General features: G+C 42.2%; 1 protein-coding gene across 3 annotated transcripts in view; it reads left to right on the top strand.

Annotated features, from left to right (window-relative positions):
- TTLL5 (tubulin tyrosine ligase like 5) overlaps nucleotides 1–21,502 on the top strand; it is a 137,410-nt gene extending 115,908 nt beyond the window's left edge. For all 3 annotated transcript variants that reach the window (XM_065635545.1, XM_065635544.1, XM_065635546.1), the window contains 3 exons: nucleotides 3,582–3,802; nucleotides 10,867–10,952; nucleotides 20,374–21,502. In XM_065635545.1, coding sequence (XP_065491617.1) covers nucleotides 3,582–3,802; nucleotides 10,867–10,952; nucleotides 20,374–20,414 — 348 coding nt within the window. In that variant the 3' untranslated portion in view covers nucleotides 20,415–21,502. The remainder of the gene's footprint in view (nucleotides 1–3,581; nucleotides 3,803–10,866; nucleotides 10,953–20,373) is intronic.
- The last annotated feature ends 837 nt before the right edge of the window (nucleotides 21,503–22,339 follow it).

The following is a 22,339-nucleotide window of genomic DNA, read 5'->3' as shown; positions in this document are numbered from 1 at the left end:
TGATATGGCACAATCCATGCCCCAGAGAGTTCCCAGTACCGAAAGAGAGACAAAGGAGAAGGCACCAAGTCAACTTATTTTGGTATATTTTAGTCTCATTCTGAAGAATTTACCAGGGAAGACACACTTCAGGACAGTCTGTGCATGCCATGAATTTGCTCTTCTTCTTTAAGTTTCTTGATGACCCCAAGATTCTCCTCTTACTGCAGTTTAATTCCATGACAGTTATTAGTACATTTTGAGCCTGTTCTTCATCACCGCTTTGTGAATTTTCAACTCAACTGATAGTTGCATCCAGACTGGTTTAACTGAATGCATTAGTATGTGTTCAAAAGAATCTCAACTAAACAATTTATATGACTCCAAAGGTCTTCCAACCCTTTTAAATTCTCCGTATCTTTGCAGTGTTATCTGAAATGCAGTGGCTTTTCTAAAAGTGGTGGGTTCTACTTTGTTGGGTTTGCCTTTTTAAAAGAATTTTTAACTTAAATCCTTGTCACTGTTTACTGCTTATAAACATCTCCGTTTCCAGCACTTGTGATTTGGAACTAGCTGCACAGATCTTTATGCAATACATGTGTGTGTGCATCTGTCTATCGGTTCTCATACGCTGCTGAGTTTCGTCGTTTTCAGACCTGCTGATCCAATTTAAACTGACTGACTATAAGATAGAAATTTCAAAGCTATGTTTCATGTAAATTTCATGAAAATAGAGGGGTATATATCCAACAACTGTTCCCATTAAGGCAAAGGCTGCAGCACGAGGCCACTCCTAATTAGATAGCAGAAAATCAACACAAGAATGTCCCAAACCCATGAAGGGAGGCATAATTTGGGGCAGACTTTATGTTAGATACTGTAAGACTCAGCCCCAAGACAGATTCACAGGAAATGAGCTTCATTACCTCCTCTGGTCACAGAATGAACATGTTTTTGCTTGCAACATTTGTTCTGCTACTGTGCTAGGATGGGTGTTAAACAGAGGAATGGTAAGTGCCAGGAACATTCTTTCTGTTTTTGAAGATCATTAATATATCTGCTTTTCTTCAAAGTACTACAGTACCTCCTTGCTTTTAATCATGAGCAGCTCGAGCTCAGCTACTGCTGCTCTTAGATGTGCATCGTACTTATTGACAAGCTGTACATCTTGAGATTTTCTAATTAAAAACTTCTATTTTTGTACTGGTAACACTTTGTGTACGTTGCTCATGTGTAGATGTGGAAGCAAGGAGAGGTGTGGTGTAATGAGGCAGATATTGGATTGGGAGTCAGGATCTTCTCAACCTGGCTTTTGATATTGCTTCAGCCTGTGGCTCAGGGAGAATCACTTTCTCTGTCAGCACTAACATTCTTCATGTGCAAGACAGATTAATGCTGTCCTACCTCCCCAGAGAATTATGCAAGAGAATTCACTCACTAATGCTCTGTATGATTTTAGCTAAAAAATCTCATGTTTTAAGTATTTTTCAGATTTGTAGCCCTTAGACCTTGTCAGGGAAGCAAATGTCTCCTCAACATTAAGCTAAATCTGCCATCCTGTGAAGTGTGGTTCGAAGTTTTTTACGTGCAGCAGCAATAGTTGTAGGTTGCTACCTGCTTCAAGACTGCCTCTGTCAGGGTTTGTCTAGGCTGCTGCTCTCCCTAGACCCTGAGCCTTCAGAATCCTGAGTGATGAGGTCTGTCTCCTCCTTTTTGGGTGTGCTGAAATCTCTTCCAAACTCTTCCTTTGTGTGGTCAGGCTCTGCTCTCCCCAGCTGCCCTCTTTATTTGCACAGTAGCTTCTCCTGGTTTCCTGTCCTGTCCCCATGGAGTTCACAGCAGGGCAGTGTGCTTTGTAGCTGAATCCAGAAGCCACGGTCCATGTCAGCTTCCAGTCTCCCCATCCTTGCCTGGAAGGCAGCCAGAATATCAGCACAGCATGGAGACAAAGGCCTTTTTGAAAGTCCATTACCCCCCAAGAAAAACATCTGTGACCTCTCTTTAAGCAGGTTTTGCTTTTTCTTCAGAGTCATGGACCTCCTTTCCAATGCATGTTAACACAGGGAAGGGGTTAAGACTGTACACTTTATGGACTCCAGGATCTCAGTGATTTTTAATATGAAGGAAAAGAACTTACAGGAAATATATAGAATATCAAACAGAGCACGATGAAATGTCACCCCTGAATAAGAAGGGGGTGCAGTCAAACTCTTAAGATGCAAGAGACTAAACCAAGTTCCATTTTATTTTGTTTTGGTGGGAGAAGGTGGAATGTGACTGCTGTTTTCAAGACTTCTGTGCTTGTACCAGCTACTTATACAAAATCTGAAAGCTGTGATGGAGGCAGAGCTTCAGGGAAGGGAGAGGTTAAGAAGGACCGGGAGCTCAAGGGCATTTTCTCAGTGAGCTCCAGTTAGGAAATGGGCCCGTTTTGGCTCCCGCGCTTCCTTTTCTCCCTCGAGCTCTGCCTGTCAGAAGCGCCTTCCCACACAGCACTGCCCTGCCATTTGCCAGAGAATTGCGGGGGAGAAGGGCTTTTCCTGTGGGTGCGCTGAGGCACGGCCAGCCCTCAGACTGCGGTTTTCTCTGGAGCCTAGAGCCCACTTGCTGTGGCTTTGTGTGCTTCTCACCAGGGAAGAAACTGAGGACAAACGCGGTGAAGGGCACTGCTCCCAAGGTCACGCTGAGGCGACTGGCGAGTGCTCAGCTATTCCCCTCATCTCCTATCGCTGACCTCTAGCTGCCAAACTACACGGTTATAGTATTGCCTCTTTGCCCTGGGAATCTGACTGACTTTGAGGGAAGACAAGGGAGAACTGCCAGCAGGTTCCTCCTTTCTGGAAAGAGCGGAGCAGTTTGCAGAGCTCCCACAGGGAACTGTTCCCCACTCCCTTGCTTTGCCAGCCCACTGCTCAGTTCTGCAGTGTCTCATAACATGCAGATTATTTTGTTCCCTGTGACAAATCTCCAATGTACTTACTCTCCCACCTGCTATGGGAATAGAAATATTTTCTTTTCACTGGTATGACTGGGGATTTCCTTTTTGTCAGCTGCTGACCTGAAGTCCCTTTTTCAGAGATGATACCCTAGAGCCTTTCTGTTATTCCAAGCACCTACAGGGTTAGACTGAAGAACTGGCATTGTAACATCTTCCCCATAACCTTTTTCTTTCCTAGAACTGTCTCAATCCCACCTCCGGCACAAAGAGTGATTTAGCAAGATAAGTGCAGAAAGTCAAAACAATAAAAGATTTACTTCTTTGTAGGTGGGAGCCCACTGCAAAGTTAGATTAAGGATAGGACCTCTTGTTCTTTAATCCAGAATAGTATCATTCTGTGGCAGTAATGAGTTTGTCTGCCTTCCTAGAAGTTAGTCCCAGTTTTCAAGGCTCTAAAATTCGTCTCTAAAAACTATTTCATTGACTTGACCACTTAGTGCTTCTTTCTACGCATGGGACCATCCCTGGAGCCCTGTAGTTGCTTTAACCAGGCAAATATTATCCCTCACAAAAACGTCACCTACCTCCATCAGCTCTCTCAGCAATATTCAGAGAGGTAATCACCAACTACTATTGTATTTTTGTTTTGTTTTGTTTTTACCAGGCTCTCTTTGCCAACTACTCGCAATGCAGCACCAGCCATATATCTATGCCAGCTGGCTCTGATGCCTGCAAGACAACAAGTGCCACTTCTAGTATCCAGAAGGGAGCCAGTTTGCACAAAGTGATGCCATCCCAGAGTACGTCTCCTCAGCTGGTTCCAAAGCCTCCTGCAAACCGCAGGCAGACAGTGGTCAGCAAGGCTGCAGCCCAGAGGATTTCCAAGTAAGTTTTATCTCTTCCAATCCACAACAGGGAGTTGGCACTGGCTCCCCAAGAGGGAATATTGGAGAAGAACTTGTATATGTGCAACTCTGGCATAGATCTTTTTGACTCTGCTGTCCGAGAGAAACCTCGGAATAACCTGAGCTGTGTGTGCTGCAATAGGTGTGCACTGTGTTGCAGTTTCACGTTTCACAATTGTAAGGTAGGTAATACTGTAACATCGTACAAACATAAGGACATAGGAAATGCCCGATTGAATAAGAGAAGTATCTGATCCAGGGTGAGATTCAGTTACCTAAGTACAGGTTGCTAGTGGCATTCTAGATTCCTAGGGCTATTCCACCTGACCTCTAACTGCTGCTCCAGATGAGCACAAGTCTTCTGCAGATCTTGTGTTCTAGCTGCCAGTCCCATGCAGATGTCTCAGATAACTTGGGAGTACTAAGTATGGTACTAGACATCTGTGCTTAGGCACCTGAGTCACTCGCCCCGTGTTTAATCTTTGATGGGGGCTAGAATCTGGTGGGTCAGAAGAGGCTGCCAAAACCAAACAAAACAGCAAAAAAAAACCCCAACAATATGCTTAACAAGCTAATCTGCCCTTCAGCCAAGTTTCCCCATAAATTTAAAATACAATGATTGACTTAAGCCTTCAAGCACAGGTGTTTATTTCATTTAAAGTGTTTATATTATGCCTAATGTAGCGATAGCTTTCCTCATTATCTGTAGAAATCTTTCTTTTAACTTTTGCTAAGCTTTTATTTATATAGTGCTTGCCATTCTAACGTATATGCATTTGGCATGTGTTATCTTTACCAAAAAATCACCATGAGATGTTGCTTACTGACTGTTAGTTTCCTTCCTTTCTAGTTCTTGGTGTGTCTTCTCTTTTGTGCATTATGAGAGAATGCGAACAAGAGTTCTGGATTTTCTTCTTGTCCTTTGCCTTTCTTGGTAGCTTCATCAGCTCTCTATTTATCTCCTCTTAAACAACAGAACTGCTTTAGACTAAATCCTTCATCAGACTTTTCCTCATATATCCTTAGACTCGTTTCATCCCTGAACACTGAAGGGCAAAAATTGCATTTATAACTTCCTCCCTTATACTTCCTCTACAGCCAGAAGAGTTGTAAAGCTTTCAGAGCAGGTTCCTGTGAGGTTTCCTGATTCTGTGTTCCCTTCCTGTTTAAAGAGAGAAGTTTTAGTAAAAGATTACTGATGAAAGATTACCTTATGAAGATGCCAGGGCACTGTCAGTGTGTGTGGATCAAATCTGGAACTGCAAGGCTTATTTGAGGAGCTTGGACAGGACTGCATTGGGGAAGCTTGTGTATTTCCTGCCTGTACTCTCGCTATCTTAAGAGATAGCACACTGAATTAATCCCCCAACACTATTTAAAAAGAAAACAAGATGTAGTAGACTTTGTCAACTCGGCAAAAGCAGATGTGAGCATCAGGTCTGGCAGGTATATGCTGGTGGGTTTGCTGTCTGATTTCTTTTATGTTGGGTAGCTCATGTTAGTACAGGTGACAGGCTATGACAGTGGGTTTCTCTGCCAGGCAGCAGGGATGTGTATTTGAAGATGCCGGTGTGCTGTGCTCACTTCTTGGCAGAGGAAATGTTTATCCTTGTGAGATGGAATTGCAGCTCCTTGGACAGACTTTACTTTGCTGCATTTTTGTGGTTTCTGCTCTGTGACAGGCAGGAGTGTGGGAAAACCGGAAAAAGTTCAGCACCAAAAATGCACAGAAGGGGGAAAAAAAGCAAAAGATTCCTTCAGAATTTCAGAAAACTAATCCAAGTATTGAAGGCTGCAAGGAGCCACTCCGGAAATACTTTCCAAGTTGCCTCCAGTTGCCTCCAAGTTGCCTCCGGAAATACTTTCCAAGTTGTCTCCAGCACAAGGCTCCAAACCCATTCTTGCCATTCATGGGATCTTGCAGTAACATTTTTTCACTTACATGGAACACAGCAGTGCCCAGCTCTATTTCCAGCATACTGAGAGCTGATAATTTTAAAACTGCTATGTCTCAGTCTAATTTAATCAATTCATTGTTGTCAGGAAAAGACTAGAGATGCATCCACAGAGGAGAGGGAATGGAGAGAAGCCTCTGTGTCAAAGGAATATAGATTAGAGAAGAAAAAGATGTCTTGCATGTTTCAGCCAGTTCTTTACAGTCCCTGGTTATTCTGTACAAAGTATTCTCTGACACTGTGTGTAGTCTGCTTTCAAAAAACTCCAGTGGCAGAAACCCCACCATGTGCTATACAAGACTATTTAAGAATCTAGACAACCTTATTATCAGAAAGTTTGTCTGAATTTTTCCTTTGTTTCATCCTGTTCTATCTTGTTCCTCCTCCCTGAACCACCCTAAACACTTTCCCTTGCAAATACTTTCCATCTTTTGAATATCCTTCTACTTCTTGGGGTTCCTAATGTTGCTTAGACTTGTTGAGGTTTTGTTAAACTCAGATAGTAGTTATACCTGCCAAGTCCTTAATTGTCTTCAATTTACTGTATTTTCTTCAGTTTGTCAGAGCGCTTGCCTTGTGGCACTCAGAACTGTGCTTTTCCAGTGTGGGACTACCATACCCTCAGGTTAGGACATGGCAAATATCCCTCTCCATAATGTCTGATCTAAATTTGACTTTTTGGCTGCTTCATTTCTCTGTCGGGTCACTTTTGATTTGCTGCCCACTCTCACCCCCTAATACTTGTTGGCTGTTTTCCTGACCTCACTGAACTAATCCCATTCTGTTGTTAAAGCTCGTTTCTCTTTTTTTTTCCCACATATGTTTTGGTAAGCCGGACCTTATTTCTCTGTCTGCTCTTGCACCACCTGGCTTTTGTTTCACATCTTAATAAAGATCATATTTTTAAAGTTGTTTGTAGAATTTCTCCAGAGACTGGACTATGAAGACAAACTGAAATCAACTTTGTCTCTTTGACCTATCTCTTCCTTACATGCGTTACCAATTCTCTCCCAGCCAGCACACATGGCTTCCAGAAGAGGAAGAAGTAGAAAATTCAGCTACAAAGAAATGAGATGCTAAAGATGGACATTACTGACTAATTCAAAAACTATCTAGTAACTTGGACACTTCCCTGGTTAAAACATAAAGGAAAAAAAGTAATGGAACAGCAGAGAATTCAGTCTTGTCTTTTCAGTTCCTGGCCTCTCTTGTTTTTTCAGTTTCTCAACTTGTGAAAGGTAGTAGGTTGACTTTATAATGGATTGTGTCTAAGGCAGACTCCTTGCTTAAGCTAACAGAGCGGAAAACTGGGGCCCATATTAAGGTGTGGGAAAAGACTAACTGGGATAAATGGTTTAATATGTAGCTCTACACTGACCATAAATGGTCATATGGGGCTCCATAGTTTTAATTAACTGTGCTCTTATCACAAGTAGAAAGAACAGGTAGCCCAACAAGCTCTTCTTTCTTTCCAAGAGTCAGACTGGGTCCTTGCCACTGCTTATGTTGCTGCTACTATTGGCAGGTCTGTGAACCATGAACAAACCTGCTGAGAGCAATTGGTAAGGTATTGGTAAGCCGTGGAATGAAGCAGATGTCCCTGGAAGCAGCATTTGGTGTATTGAATCTTCACATTACAGATGACAGCATGCAAAATAGAAAAATATATTAGCTCCACTGTCAGAACCCAGAGTGAACTGGTACAGGTGGTAGACAGAAAATCTTTCTGCTTTTAGGAATCACTAAGGCGCCGTAAATACGAATTTCTCTGCTGTCATTCCTATAGTAACTTTACAGAAACCTGCTCTCTAACTGTGACAGCATCAAGTAGAGCAAGGCCTTGAACAGCCTGTGAACAGAACTATCAGTCAAAGAAAAGACCTCAGAAAAATTCAGCTGTCAATAATAAAGCACTGGTTATAAAGAGAGGAAATGCCAGGTAGAGGGGATGATATAGTTCAAAATGTTATCAGGGAGAGGGAGAGCCCAGGAAGATCACTGAGTTTACCAGCAATAGACTGGAGCATCACAAACTATTGGGGATGTTGATCAACATGGCGTAATTTCTTGTACTGAACTTACTTGTAAATGTCATTCCCAATAACTCTATTTGGGAAGTCTGTCGAAACAAGTATTTCCCTCAAGTCCTAGCACCACAGCACAAAATGTTTCTACCTTGTTGTTCTTTTGTATATTCGTGTTGTATGGTGCCAGCAGCAGAAGAGCCAACCTTCTGCTTCATTGTAACCAGTACAGAAATAGGGTAGAGGTGATGCATTTCTCCAGGGTTCAGGAAATCCATCCCACGGTGGGGTGGAGTCCTGACTGCAGTTGGACACGGCACTAGCCAGCTGTTCTAGGCCAAAAGTAGAATGATGGTCACAGCGCAAGCCCTGTAAAACACTATGGTTCTGGTTTGTATCCTGTCTTGCCCATGTGTGCTTATTCACAAGCATGTGTGAAGCGTCTTAAGTGAGCTGAGTACATCACACGTACAAACTGAGTGCCCGCTGAAAAGAGGACAAGAAGCAGGAGAGCAAGTGTGTAACAGTTACTGGAACCCCTTTCACTTTATTGCTACTGCCGTCTTGCAGCACACTTGTTTTTTTAGCTCCTGAGCATCTGGGTTAATCAGGCTGCCTGACCCTTAGACATTTTTGGCAGCAAAAGCAGTGCATCTGAGAGACATGCCTTGATTTAACACCCTGACACAGCTGGGCTCACTAGGCCTGTAGCTCTTACCCTTTGGCTAGCCCTAGATCATACACACAGATACACACGCAGAACTACCCTGTCCAAGAGCAACAAAGAGGAACAAGCCTCCCTGGCTCTGGGGTTTTCACATCTGTTCCTGTCCTCTTGTCAAACCTGGGCTTTTTGTGATGTGAATTTGTTAGCATCAGTTCCGTCCTCTCTGGATCATTAGATGCATTCATAGCATCCCAGAAATAGGTTATTAAAACAAATGTGTTCAAGAATTTAGTCAAGAAAGGATTTCTTTGTCACCTGTGGAACAAGAGCATCCTCCAAATTTGCAGTCCAAAGCTGGGCAGTTTAGGGCTGGTTTAGTGCCTAAATGAAGGAAGTCAATATCAGTTTCAATGAGAGGTTAGCTGTATAAGAGATGGAAAAGGGCAATGGTAGATATTTAAGTGGGGGGGACAGGGTGAGAGTTGCTTGGGTTCTTCTTAGTGTTGAAGAAGAAGAAATGGAGAACATAATGGATGGCAGCGGTGAAGTAGGAGCAAAAACAACACAGATGTTAAAAGCAGGAACCTGAGAAAGGGTTTCAGCCAGCCCAAGGAGGAAGAAAGTGGAAAGGGATTAACTCAGTTTAAGCAATGAATATGTTCTGGCACTGGAGCTTCCATCAGGACAGCAGAGAGAACTTGAGGAGCGAGCTTAGTGTGACGGGAGATCCACGACCCAGAACCAGATCTGAGAATGAGCTGAGTGGAGGTGACAGTTGAAAGAGCAAGAATCAAGGTACACTGTGGGCAGGAAGAAAAGGAGAAGGGCAAGTCTGTAGAAAGATGTTTTCTAAACGTAAACCACACTTAAGGTGGAAGTGTGACTGTTCCCTGTTTTGAGTTTTTGTTGTTGTACTTGCTGGCATTCTTGATGACATTTTCAACCACTAGCCTTGCATTCTACCTACAGAAGGGTGAGCTGAATTTGGCTGTCAGTTGTGCTGCATTAACAAAGTGGACAAGCTAATTATGAGCGTGGAATCTCTATGCAAAAAGCATAAAGATCCATCTTGATTCTCAGCTCCCAGAAGGACCATGCAGTATCAGCAGCAAAATAACCCATAACTACAGATCCAAAATTCTCTCCAAGAGACAATAAACATAGAAACAGGCACCTCATTTGATGATAGCATTTCAGATTATGGCTGACTGAAGTAAGGGCTTGCATTTGCAAATGTATCTGTATCCCTCTCCTTTTCTCTATGGACTCCAATTTATTTCACTAAAATCCAACTACGATAAAATACTGGAGTTCCTCACTGGCCTTTTAGCTGCCAGGAGCACCTGGATTACTGGCAACTTGCTAACTTTGAAATCTGAAAGCAGAAGGTTTCAGACGAAACTATAGAAACTGCACACGCGTGTCTGGGTCTGTTAGTCATCAGGGCATCACATGGGGATTGCAAATTACGGTGCTCTTCTAGGGGAGAGCTCGCAGTAACTATGTGACGCTGCAGAGCTGAATGAGTGAAGGAGAAGGACGCTGGCAGAGAGACAGAAGCGAACGTGCAGAAGTCTGGAGTGATCAGAATAGAGTTGGACAGGAAGGAAGAAAGGCAAGAGAGGATAAGGGAGGAGAGAACAAACCAGGAACAGATGGATCAGTTGTAAAGATTTTAAGGACAGAATGCATCATTGCAACTGTATAGTGTGACCTTGCCTTGTGAGTAGACCCATTTTTTTATGTAGGAGAGCATGGTGTCAGTTTGGTAATAAATCTTATAACTGTTAAAGGAAGTGAAGTTGTACTCCACGGAATATAGTTTTTCTGGAACTCAAATGCTGAGATAAATGCAGGAGGATTTGCATAAAGTATCTGCCTGAGGACTGGCACTGGACTGCTGGAGATGAAATGCATTCTGGGGGTCTCAGTTTCCAAGACAAGTGAGAAATCTTGCCTAAATGAGCTGTCTCTGCTGAGACAAGATGCAAGGACTTATCCTTTGAAAGTAGTGTGTTTTTTGCCAGTGTATGCATTTTTGTTCTGAGGTTGCTTAATAATTTTACTTCAAATCACTGGAATAAGGTGACTACAGCATTAGTAGTAGAGTTGTGCTTTGGTGGTCCAATGCCATTTACTCTCTCCTTTATCCTGCAGAATCAGCTTCCAAGACATGGGACAATTAAATGTTTTAGGCACATTGAAGTCTTGCTGGTGGCTTGAGTGTTCACCTGTCTTACTCTGCCTTTTTCATACCATGTTCAGGCACAGCTTCATAGCTACAAGGCTAGTGAGATTTTGTAAACTAAGAGAATTCTCAATTTTTTCTTTGAGACTTTTATTCTTCCTTAGTATATCTCTTTTTATCTCTGACTGATTTGATGCTTTTACCTGTTAGGGTGACCTCCACTGAAAAGCAACTGAACGGATTCCAGAACAACCTTCACAGCGCTGCATCCTGTGAGCCAGGGACAAATTCCACAGGTAAGTGCTAGTGCTAAAGATCAGGAAAGCAGGGGTGGGCATGCTGGGAGGCTTTCTCAAGAACTGGCAGGAAAAAAACTTTCTCAGCAAGCAGAAGAAACACAGCTGCCTACACTGCACGTAGTGGTTCCTAGGTAACAGTCTTGAGTTCAGCTGTGCAGGGAATTTATTCCTCCTGGGATTGAAAAGACTAAACAGAAGGGAGCAAAGGCTGCATTTCATAGAGTTGGAAGAGGAAGATCCCTAAAAATGTAGCTGGGAAAAAAAACTTGGCTAAAATGGCTCCTCTTTGCATTAGGCTTTGGCTCAAAGATGCTCTGTTGTTTAAGCTTGGCCTGTAATAAAGGGCCAGGACATTCTTTACATTTTTCTTCCGTATTACAGAAAAGCCCCCTAGTTCAGAAAGGCATAGTTGAGACTTGTGAATCAGCTGCATAGTGAAGTTAATCAGTAGAGGTGAAAGTTCCCAAAGGAAAATCACTGAGACTTACAGAAGCAAATCTTCATCATTCCCTAGTGGTTAATTGATTCAAACAAGTTTATCTGCTGTTAAGGTCCCAGTAAATGAGGACGCAATTCATTTTGCATTGATGCAGACCTATTAGTGGGTAGAGCGTAGTCTTGATGAACGCATATTACCTGTGGCCCGCAATAATTTGTGATGGTGCTGTAATAGAATATATGGACAAATTATGGACTAGAACGCTTTAAAAAATTATGTTTCTGACCTTTTGTTTTGCTGTGAAAACCCTGAAAACATGACTTCAGTATCACTAATGCAGTGACCTTTGTGTTTTCACAGGCTGAAAGAAAAGTTTGCATAAGGGTGAACCACCCAATTCATCTCTTGGATATTTAGCTCTGAAACTTAAAGATGATGTTTCCATTATTAATGTCAGTGATTTTATTGCTGATCCTCTAGCACAAACATTCAGCTAGTGCACTTATTGTACGGTTCCAAACTGCCTCCCACGCTTTACCACCTGCCAAAAACTCCAGTTATCCTACCAGAAATTTTATAGGGTGAATAGCCACAGTCAAAAAAAAGACTCTACAGTACATTGGAATGTGACGGTGTAGGAATGGAATATAATGGGATTATCAAAATAAATAAAATTATGTCAACATGGTAGTATATGTATAATTGAGGCGAAAGTTCTGGTCTACTGTATAGTTCAAGTTGCGTTCTTAGTAAGTACTGTATGTAAAGGAAGGGTACATGAAAATTTACAGGTAAATGTAAAAATGGAGTTCTCAATATATTGACCAAACCAGTTTGCTGAGTGGACTTAGATGCAGTGTTTGTGTGCTTAATTCTGCCTTTTTCAGGGTTTTAAGAGCACTCTCGCAGTTGCCACACTGTAATTTTAAACCTCTGCAAGAGATTTCTCTCCGTCTCTTATGGGTACTCTTGTTGTTACATGTGTCTGTGATAACTGTAGGTAGCATTTTTCTATCCTTCCCTGTTTCTGTGAATATTTATGCAAACCACGTGCGAGGATTGTTGATACTGTGAATGATGGAAGGCAACAGCCAGAGCTGCAGGAAGAATATAGGCTAGATAATTGCTACGAAGTTCAGGGTAGTCACATTCTCCGGGAGGAGTGAGAACTGAGAACCCGAGCTCGTGTTCCCTTCTGTAGGACGAGGCAAGCAGTACTGTACTAAACATACCCTCTCTGAAGCTGAAGCAAAGGCTTTAGCTGCCATTTAGCGTGAGGGCTTAGACAGAAGCCTAGTTTGGCTAGGGTTAGGCCAGCAGAACCTTGGTGGGTGGGTCACTCAAAGCTTCCTTGTTGCTCAAAGAGGTATATGGCTCCAAGAACAGTGCCAAATATTGCAGTGATTGAACTAACTAGAGCAAAACGTTTGTTCTTGGAAACTTGGGAAGGATGTTTTCTTCAGCTTTGCACCAAGCCACTGGTATGCATCGGAGGCTGCTGTGCCCAGTCTGTATGTCTCAGAAACTACTCTGGTCCTTCCTGCAGGAACAGCTGGTTTTCCTCTCCACTCTCTCCATTGATTGCTTACACTAGGGCCCTGATTTCCCTCAGCAGCAGCTTATTTGGGGTTACTGTTTCACATGTATTTAGTATCCTAGATACCAACTAGAGGGGTTGGAGACATAAGTCATAAAGCAGATTACAGAATAAACTGCAAGCATTTAAACGGAGAAGGCTGTGAAAAATTGTAGAGATAAAAAAGGAACCAGGCAGAACCTCTGTATAAATGTACAAATGTTCAAAAATGTCCGAGAAGATTGAACAGGCCTTCTCCTCTAACAGCTTGAGGATGCCTGTGGGGGTCTGCAGAGAAGCAGCATAAATGTGTCAAAAATGATCTCTTACTAAAAGTAAGGATGATGCTCAAAGGAAGAGCGAGTCAGGCAGTATGGAAACTTTTAACCATATTGTTCAGAAAACAGTTCACTGATGGTTAGAATACCAGTTGTAGATACTGTTGTGCAGTGGGTTCAAGCTCTTGAGGACAGATCCCTTGAGATGAAATAAAAGGGAGAATAAAAGTCTGCATTTCTGCAAAGCAGCTCAGGATTCTGAAACAACCCACCACTACAGTAAGTGTGGCAGCCTCTCATCCCTGTGGCCACATCCTCATTTCATGGAGAGGCACAAGTGGTGTGTGAGCTGTGTGCCACTGGCATAACGAGAGAGAAGGCAGAGATTCTCATGAGTATTTACAGACAGGAAGCTAAATCTGCAAGCTACCATTTGGGGGTTATTTGTACTGTCTGAACAGACAGTTTCCTATCAAAGTTCCAGAAAGTTTAACAGGTTTTATTCTATCAAAGACATCACAGATTCACAGAATGTTAGGGGTTGGAAGGGACCTCAAAAGGTCATCTAGTTCAATCCCCCTGCCAGAGCAGGAACACCCTGATGAGGTTACACAGGAAGGCGTCCAGGCGGGTTTTGAATGTTTCCAGAGAAGGAGACTCCACAACCTCCCTGGGCAGCCTGTTCCAGTGCTCTGTCACCCTCACTCTGAAGAAGTTTCTTCTCATATTTAAGTGGAACCTCCTGTGTTCCAGTTTGTACCCATTGCCCCTTGTCCTATCATTGGTTGTCACTGGGAAGATACTAAGAATGACTACCTTTATGGAACATTCAATATGCTTCTGACGTGATTTTTCACTGAAATCAAACACCTAGCTGCTAGTGGGTTGTCAGTTATTCTGAAAAAACATTGGTTTTTTAAAGTTTTATGTTACTTTGAGGGTCCCTCAGCATTACACTGATTGCTTCATGGAATTTAGCAATTCAATTAGTATTAGTGAAATAGGGTGATTGTGAACTAAGAAATCAATTCTCTTTTCGAAGTCTTCTTCAGAATACAGCTTGCTGAGTAACCACTAAGCTAAGTAATATGATGGATTGTTCAGTTCCAGGTTGTCTTTATGAGGTTTTGTTTGATATGATGAATTCAGATGATGAAGGAAGGAATCTACAGGCTGGTCATTTTTTTACTGTATATATTAACAATGTAAGGTGTATGGTGACATTTTGCCATGTGTTGCTGGTTTATTTTCTGTTCCTCTCTAGTGACATTAGGTGAACAGTGCATTAATTCTTTTTCTCAAGAAAGTGAAGTTCTAGCTAAAAAGGTGTCATATTTCCACCAGAATTTAGCTTTTGAACAACTAGCAAGAGACATCAAGGAAGTCTTCTGTGGAAGACCTTATAGTTAGAAATCTTCTGTATTTACTATTCTTCCTTTTTTGCTAACACAGAGCAGGTTTCAGGGAGAATAGGAGATGAAGGGCACTTTATGAAAATATAACAGCATAGTCCCAGGCAGCTTCTCTATTTCTGAGCTGGACTGTTGTCTGCAAGAACCTGGAGACAGGAACAATCTGAAAGGGCAGTTGTGGAGTGGATGCACAAGGTGATGATTCCAGCTGATTTTATTTGGTTTGGTTTAATTTGTAAAGGTAACAGCAACTGAGCGAAATCTGTCTTCTGTCTTTGTGCTTCTCTCTTTCATTTGCTGCCAACTTCTTGAGAGCTTGCAAGATTTTTTTTTTTAAAAGCTTCAGAAGACAGAATGCCTCTGGGGTTCTGTTTTCCTATGGCACAAATATAATGTGCTAATAACCTATATAATTACAAACAAATATGAATCATGATTAAAACTGGGCAAGTCCATTGCCTGGCTCCAGACTTCACAGGACTTTCACATTCTCGGACTGATTAACAGTGATGCAGTTTTATTGTGCTAATGTTTATATTACTAGTGTCCACACGGCTTTTCCACTATGTGTGTGGGAGAAGAGAAAAAGCATTAGACTTACTGATTAGGGGAGGTAAAAGTTAGTAATATGCTATGTGAGTTTGACAGCAACGAAGACTGCTAATTCACGCAAAGTCTCAGATCTTTACGTAGTCTGGTTTAAAGCATGAATCCGGAACTAATTTATTTGTATTCTAGTTCGCTTGAGAATACTTCATACAGAAGGTGAATGTTGAAACTCAATCAGAAGCCAGGGAGGAAACTTCTTGAGCCAGGTGGTACAGACTTGATTTTATTCCCTGTGATTCCCAGGTCTGTATCTGAGCTTAGTTGCAGGATGATGCACAACTGTCTGTTTATTTTGGACATTCACCTGGCCCCCTTATCTGCATGAATGCCAAGTCTTGAAGGTACGCAACTCTTTGAAATAAAGTGTATCATCATCTGTAAGGGCTTTTAAAGTGGATCCCGAACTGCCGAGAGACTGCTTGAAGAATTTGTCGATTAATAAACTGGTTTGGATCTAATCCATGTAGAAGGCAGGCTGCTGTTCTTAGTTTTCTAGTGATTTCCTTCTTTAGGGTACGGTGGAGAGCAGTGTCTGAACGCCAGCCAAATAAGATGAATGTGCAAGCAGTGTGGTCCGATACACAGCAATGAATGGAGCTTGCTTGCAAACTAGTGATAGTATGGAGCACTTTTGCGCTTACTCTTCTCTGCATCTAGCACACTCCAGATTTTTTCATTTTACAGGAAATCTACATGTAGACTGCGTATTTCTGAAGGTTTTTTATATCCAAGATTATTGTATGGTCCTTCATAAGAAAGTCATGTATGTCTTGTTATTTGAGACCTGAAATTAGAGTTAATGTTGGAATTGCTAAGCTGTGACTGGCTGTTTTCTATCCACTGCTTGAATTAACATTATTCCTGAAATGCAGCCTCTTTTATATAAAACTTTAGAAGAGATTCTTTTAGCAGGTGTACAAAAGTACAAGTTTCAAAATTGTCCTGCATCAGCAAAGAAAAAAAAAAAAAGAAAAAGACAAGTAAACACAGCAGACATTTAAACAACACACATACAATAACGTTAGATTGTTTCCCAGATCTAAACAAAGAAAATGCCTGAGATTTATCAGCCAGTGTCTCTCAACTCTCTTGGAGCACAAAGGGTGGGGATGGGATGGGGTATGTACTGTTGCCACTGTGCATGGCCTGTGTCAAACTCTCAGCCAGTTGCTACAGTAGGATGGAATTCCCAGCTGCCCAGCCTTGTCCAGGCTTCTTCAGCTTCTGCCAGGCTCCCCAGCAGCCTCAGAAGGCAGTAGATTGTTGAACACCAATGTATTTATTTTTATGTTGTTACCACATTCCCAAGAGGAGACTTGGCTATGATTTCAGCTGGTCTCACCATACTGTCCAAATCCTTCATCAGGAGCAGCTGGGAAAAGAAATCACTCAGGTTTCCGCACAGCACATTGTTGGTACGCCTCTTCCCTCCCGCTAATCCTGTTAATTCCAGTCTTCATTTGCCACCCTCCTGGTTCTCTCTTGTTGCTGTGACTCACTGCACAAGTGGTGTTGACTTTGAAAGGTGACCTTCAAATGGGCACCTCGAGTAACCTCTACCTCAGACTACTTTGGCTACATATGCACAAGATATCTTATGACCCAAAAGAGCAACTTTTGATGTCACCTCATTACTTATCTTAGTCCAGCAATGGAGTAATGATGAGCTCTTCCACAGAAATCCTTCCAGAACCACCTGTCTGGCTGAGAAGCTCTGGAGGTCCGGACTCCAACACCCTGCATCAAAAGACTTCCTCCTTATCCCATTTTTAGTGCTCTTTGAAGGAGCAGGGAACCATTACCTAATGACTAGCAATGAGCAAATATTGATTTCTCTAACCAGTACCTTTTAAATAGATACAAATGATCGACAGGGAATGATTCTGTTCAAGTTTATCCAGTTACCAGAAAACTGTAAGTCTCATTAAATCCCAGCAGAGTATAAAGCTCTGCCAAAAGCAGCATTCCAGGCCCTTCTCAGTTGATGTTAAGAAGATAATGTCCAACTCAGCCATCGCCTCTCAGCTGGAGCTGAGGGTCAGTGCTCACTTCTAATGATGAGAAATTACATTTATTTCTTGACTTGTGCGAGTAGCCTGCCTCTCACACCTCTAGTCAAACTTTTGCCTTTCTTTAATGAAAGGAAGGAGCTTTTTCCTGTTGCTACTGGTCTCATGCCACTGAAATGACATTCCAAGTCTCAGGACCACTGGGAAAGCAGGAGAAAAAGGAAAGGACAGTCTCTAGAAATTGGCTTCCCTGGTTAAGAACTAGAACCCAGCTTGAATTTTAGGAGCCTTCACTTCTGACAGGCTCAAAGAAAACTCTGAAGCAGGATAAGTAATGACTTCAGGCAGCTGGCATTTTTGTCTTCCTGGAGGCTGAGTGTTGCTTGTTCTCAGTAGTTGGGTGATGGCAAACTGCCTGCATTTCCTTGCTGTGTTGGAAATGTCATTCGAGATCAGGTGTGCAAAGACTGAGGCGAGGTTATATAATGTCTTGGCTACTTCTGTCTCACATCTGGCCCTTTGGCATTAAGCTACCTATAGAGAGGATGACTTTGCCCATCCAAATTGGATTTTGTTTTAATCTGGCATTATTTTATTGAGACTAAAAATAGAAGCCAAAATGTGTGTGAATAGGGTAAAAGGAGTGTCTGGAGTTATGAAATGAAATGTGGGCAAGAGCCAGAGAAGAGAGAGCCACGACAAACCAGGGAGTAGGTAGCTGAATCAGAGTGAATGCTGTCAAGTACAGAAGGGCATTAGCAGTCAGGGTGGGGAGCCCACCCAGTGTCTTCTCTGCAATATGGGGAGCGGGAAGGCTCACACTGGCTTCTACTGCTATTTCTCCACTTGCTAATGAGGCTGCTCGCTGCTTTTTTTCAAGCAGGGAGACTTCAAATACAGTTGTGGATGCTGTTTGTGTCACCACCCCCTCCCCAAGTAAATTTTCATTTTCATGCTGCTTTCCCTTGCCTGCCCAGTCCAGCAAGCCAACTTGAAATTGTGCCCAAGAGATGGGGGAGGGCACGCTGGCCTTCTGTTGTCAGCTGTCCTGGCTTGCTAGTGTCAGTCACAGATGGATATAAATAAACCCCATCCATTTATTGCCTTTCTTAGTTGCACTATATATTATCAAGAGAATGCTGGGCATCACTCTAGGATTAGAAATTCCCTCAGCTCTGGGATAAAAAAATCTGAATTTCTAGGATTATCAGAGCTTCTCAGAGAGAATGGAAGTTCCTGTTTTCAACACTAGATTTGGGAGGCTTCGACATGCTTCTCAGTTCTGCCACAGACTTGCTGTGGGTATGATGAAACAGCCCAAACTAGCTCTAAAAAATGTTAGCATGGATCCTTGACCCAGTGCTGTCATCTAGCCTAGTGCTCTGCTCTGTCTCATTCCTGCAGCTTGGAAGCAGCGTAGTTTAGGTGCTGGTGTCTGACCAAGGCTGTGCACATCTGTGCTGGGCAAGTCTGCATGACACTGAATTTTAGTGTGCAGGTATCCCGTAAATGACTTTATACAATTCCTGTGATTTCCTTGTGACTCAGAATCATACCCATTAAATGGATGTAATCCTTTTCTTCCCCCTATGCAACTGTTCTAGGTACAGAAGTGTTGAGGTGCAGTCATCGATGACATAATAGTATGTAAACATGCGGACAGACATACAGGCAAATACTTTATACCTGGCAGGCAGAGAATAAAGGAGATTAATTCTGTTGTATGTGGTGATTCACTGCAATGACTCTCATCACTAGGGAGAATCAACCCTTAAGGTTGGCTGCTGTCAGGAATGTGGGATTTTTTTCTGTCCCCTCTACTCAACCAGAAGGAGGTGGAATGCTCACCAGTAGCTTTGAAATTATAAAACTTCATAGAATTATATACATGAGTATTTATGAAGTTATTAAATTAGCCATGAGCTGCATTCATGGTAGGAACCTACATATTTACTTGTAGATATAGGAATGCCCCTCTCTGTTTTGAGTTCTCAAGGTAGCCATACAAGAGGAACTCACACAAATTGGTTTTAATTCTGTTTATGAGAAAAGGCAAACTATATTGTGCATTTCCGTAGGAAAAGGAAGGCTCAAAAGTCTCTTCAAAACAGGAGGACGAGATTGAAGTTGGCTGCCTCTCTCCTGTGCCTTTGTTTCCTTAATTTCAGCATATTGCCAAGGGATAGGTTTCTGGACTGGTATCCTATCTTAATACACATTGTTGACAGCTTGGTTCCTAATTCAGGTTCCAAACTTTCTGTGCAGTGACACAGCTGGCAATCCTGCTTTCTAAACATCTTTCCAGATCCTCTGTACTGTGTGATGTTTGGCTCTATGCTGGGCTTTCAAGGAGAGTGTATTTTTAAAAATATAGCAGTATTTTTAATAAACAGCTCTCAACAAATGTCTGTCGCATTTAGGAGCAAGCTGATGTGCTAAATACATAGGACAAGCTTTACCTACTAGATTAGCTGTAAGATGCAAACTGTCCAAAATAAACCTGGTACATTTCCAAGTGTTTTAGATTTTTCTTTTTAAAGGACTGAGGACAGATGACATTGACTTTTTCCCATAACATGGCTAAGTAGGAAAATGTCTCAGTATGTAGAATTCAAATCTCTAATAATGGGAAGAAAATTTTTTCCTTATCCCCATTTTGTTTCTTTTAAAGATCAACCTTTTCACAACCCCATCTCCCCTGCACCAAGGTTCTCAGCATCTTTTGAAGCGGGGAAGTAGACTCCCATGGGTAAAAGGCATGAAGAAAGAGACAAAGCGTACTGATATGGGGAAAGGATTCAGAGCTACTGGAGGAGCATGTGAAGAGATGAGTCAGATGAGTCAGAGGCGAAGAGTAAAGAGGGTGTTCTGGGGCTTGAGAAGAATACCAAGAATACTTTTTCACACAGTAGCTTGTTAAGTTAGGGTTTGTCATACTGATTTTTTGACCTCATCTGTTTCTGTAGAGAGAGGTTGTGTCATGGGAAGACTCAGATTTCTGATGATGGCTGACATTTGCAGAGCAGTGCAGCAGTTTTTCTCCACAAAACAGTCCCTTGTGATTCCTCAAAATCTTTGCTTTGTGTGTTTTCCAGCCTCTTCTTGCAGAGAAGGACTGACACTGAACACCAGGTGAGGAATCCAGGGTGTTGCTTCAAGCATGGGGCAAAGGCAGCAGTGACTTCATACCACCACACTCCCATAACACCCAGGAAAGAGTGAAGAGGAGGCCCTGGTAAGGGGAGAACCCACTGAGGAGAGTGCTTGAACATCTGTAGAAGCTGGTGATACACCTGCAAGCTGAGGTGAATGGCTGCCTCTGAGAGCTTCTGCTGCTGAGTCTTGAGGTCCCTTCCTCACACCTCTTCTTGACCACTAACCGTGAAATCTTTCTGTAAGACAGAGGTCCTCCAGCTGTCTGTATTGTTCTTCCTAAGGTCTAAGCTTGAACATAAAGTCTCATTTGCTCAGCTATTTCAGTTTGTCCTAGTCTGGTAAGAGCCAAGAGTCTCTGCTGTCATCATATGGCAACCATTAGCAGAGAAAAATATTAGAACATACATCTAGAGACATCCATGTTGGTTGCCATCTTGAATTTTGGCACAGAGCCATAAAAATGATTGGTTCGAATAAAGTCATTTCATTTGTTTGTTTTGGTTATAATTTCAGTTATTCACACCCCCACAATATTTGCTGTCATTATTATTTAAATTTAAAATGTCTTTATGTTTCACTGCTGGATGCTTATGTTCTGTGTGGCTTGTTTTTGTATTTTGATTTCTGTTTGTTTAAGCTTTGTAAACTCTTAAAATTGGCTGATGTTTTCAGACCCAGGCTTGAACCCTAAGGCACAGGTGGCTCTTATCAGTTGCAACGGTGGCTTGGTGAAGCACTCCAGTTAAAATTTGCCTAATGCTATGAAAATTAATTTGCTTGTGTTAGAAAATAACATCAGCAGCTGGAAAATGTATTGGAGAGATGATCCACCCATCCTTTAAATACACAGGAAGCAGCTTCAGCTCTGGCTCTTCGTTGGTGCCAGGTTAGAGGAAAACTCAGTGTTTTGCAACTTCTGCCTTGTCAAGCAGCAAATGGTATGACTGTAATTGTCAAAAGGTACAAAATCTCCTGTTGTTTGTATCAGAGCCCTCAGAGACTGGATTCTAACAACCTGTTTGATCTTATGGCACAGCTCCCTTGTCATTTCTAGCCTGTACAGTCAGTGTTAAGGCAGCATTCTCATGTGTTGGCAGGTAGATAATGATCAACCCAAATGGCTGACAAAAGGAACAGTGTCAGAGGAGGAACGTGTTTTTTCTTGAAATGATTGTGTTCACGTTTACTCTTGGATTGTGCATATTTTGTGTCATTCAAGACCAGACAAATTGTGAGAAGATGAAGTAATTATGTTCATACCCCAGTAGCTTTACTGTCACTTGCTCAAGGCATGAATTCATAGGACAGAACATGCATTTTTCTATTTCTGTTCCACTCACAGATAGGACAGACATTGAGTACTTCATTTGTCCAAAATGCTCTGATGTAGCTGTTCCCTTTCTTACTTCCTTGGTTTATCTTTCGTTTCCTAGACAGTCATGATCCTGTTCACTTTCTCTGTATTTTTCATCTATGTTCTTCAAGAATTCCACAGCATTTGTCTGCTGCCTGTGCCGCCATCATGTATCAGTGAACAAGAGACTGGTAAAATCTTGTGAAGTTACTTTCAGATCATGTCCCTTCTGTCTTTAGTCACTTAATTCCACCCACGGATCTCCAAGGTAGATGTTTCTGCTGGTGCATCAAGTTGTTGGTTCATGCTTACTGAAAACTAAGTTGCAGAAGTTGTTACTTCAAACTTCTGCACTTCCTCAGCAGCTGGGGGCTTCGAGATCTTGGGCCTGTCTTCTCATAGCCTACTCTGCTACATGTGGTATTGGCTACAGCCTCCAGCTTTTTTCTAGAACTGTCGGAGGGAGTATTTCCCTATAAGATTTAGATTCAGTAAAAAACAGATTCCATTCCTTTATTTTCTCCCAGGGGAACTGAGTTATCCTTATTCCA

Source organism: Caloenas nicobarica, chromosome 5 (assembly GCF_036013445.1).
Source record: "Caloenas nicobarica isolate bCalNic1 chromosome 5, bCalNic1.hap1, whole genome shotgun sequence".
NCBI classification, from domain to species: domain Eukaryota; kingdom Metazoa; phylum Chordata; class Aves; order Columbiformes; family Columbidae; genus Caloenas; species Caloenas nicobarica.
This window is presented reverse-complemented; position numbering and strand designations above follow the sequence as displayed.